This window comes from Lupinus angustifolius, unplaced genomic scaffold, assembly GCF_001865875.1.
Source record: "Lupinus angustifolius cultivar Tanjil unplaced genomic scaffold, LupAngTanjil_v1.0 Scaffold_6_164, whole genome shotgun sequence".
Lineage (NCBI taxonomy): Eukaryota > Viridiplantae > Streptophyta > Magnoliopsida > Fabales > Fabaceae > Lupinus > Lupinus angustifolius.
In genome coordinates, this window is record NW_017717599.1 from 6,213 (window position 1) to 7,314 (window position 1,102).

General features: G+C 41.7%; 1 protein-coding gene across 1 annotated transcript; it reads right to left on the reverse strand.

The window, feature by feature from the left end:
* Positions 1-292: 292 nt before the first annotated feature.
* Positions 293-880, reverse strand: LOC109337470. The gene has a single exon (XM_019574445.1). The coding sequence runs from the start codon at positions 878-880 to the stop codon at positions 293-295; it is 588 nt and encodes a 195-aa protein (XP_019429990.1).
* Positions 881-1,102: the final 222 nt, after the last annotated feature.

Genomic DNA, 1,102 nt, shown 5'->3' on the forward strand with positions numbered 1-1,102 from the left:
TTGGAGAGAACTGAGGTGAAGGATTCATTATCCTGCTCCTCAATCTCATCATCATCCCATAGCCTTCCAACAATTCCCATATCCCTGGCCACCACCTGATTTTCAATTTCAGGTTGCACCATAATGTTATCTATTCTAACCGAGTTAAGATTGGGATTCTCCACAATTTTAGAGTCCGTTAAATGATCTTCTGCAGGATTTCTGTCCATATCAGGCTCTTCCCTGACCTCCTCAAATATGTTTGGAACAGAAGTTTCCAAACCAGGAGAAGAAAATACCCTTTCCATGTTTTCTATATTTCCCTTTTGTCAATTTCCAAGTTAATGACAAGGTCATTTATCTTTTCAGCAGTGTGCTCCTTCGCAACAGGAGGACCTCTCTTATACACAGGCTTTGAAGCCTCTTCTACCATCTCTATTCTGTTTCTTCTGCAGTTGGCTATTGTGTGGCCAATATATTGGCAACCATTGCAAAACTCCGGAAGATTTTCATACTCAAGACTCACAAAGAAAGCAAAGCCCTCCCTCTCCACTAGAATTTTCTCAGGCAGCTTGGCTTTCAGGTTTATGTCAACTAGGACTTTGGCAAAGTGCGTAAAGGATCTGTTATTTGTGGCCTCATCTATTGCGATAGGAGTGCCTATGCCACCTGCAATGGAAAATATAATCTTCGGGCTCCAGTATTCTTGGGGAAGACCCAATATTTTAACCCAACACTGAGAGTGTGAGAGTTTTTGCAAGTTAGGATTGAAATCGGGTGTCCAAAGGAAGAGCCTAAGAAAACCTGGTTTGAGATTCCAAGAACTAGTTGAGCAAACACTTCTCATGTCATCCACCAAAGAGAAGGAGAACTCATAGAATCCCTTCCCTAGAGAAACCATACTCCATTTTTCTATCATACTCCATAGGGCAGTTAGTTTTTATCTGAGTTCTACAAACTTGAAAGGAGTGTCCCCTTTAGAAAAGATGATTCTTCCATGAAGGTGGTTCTTGCAGCGTTGGAGACCTGCTTGATACTCCTCTCCTGGGATTTTGATGGCTATTGCATCATCTTTGATGTAAGGTTGTGGTAGTTATGACACTGCAATGTCACACGAATTTCT

Coding starts and splice junctions, on each gene's coding strand:
- LOC109337470 (XM_019574445.1), bottom strand. CDS start 880: ATGGTTTCTCTAGGGAAGGGATTCTATGAGTTCTCCTTCTCTTTGGTG.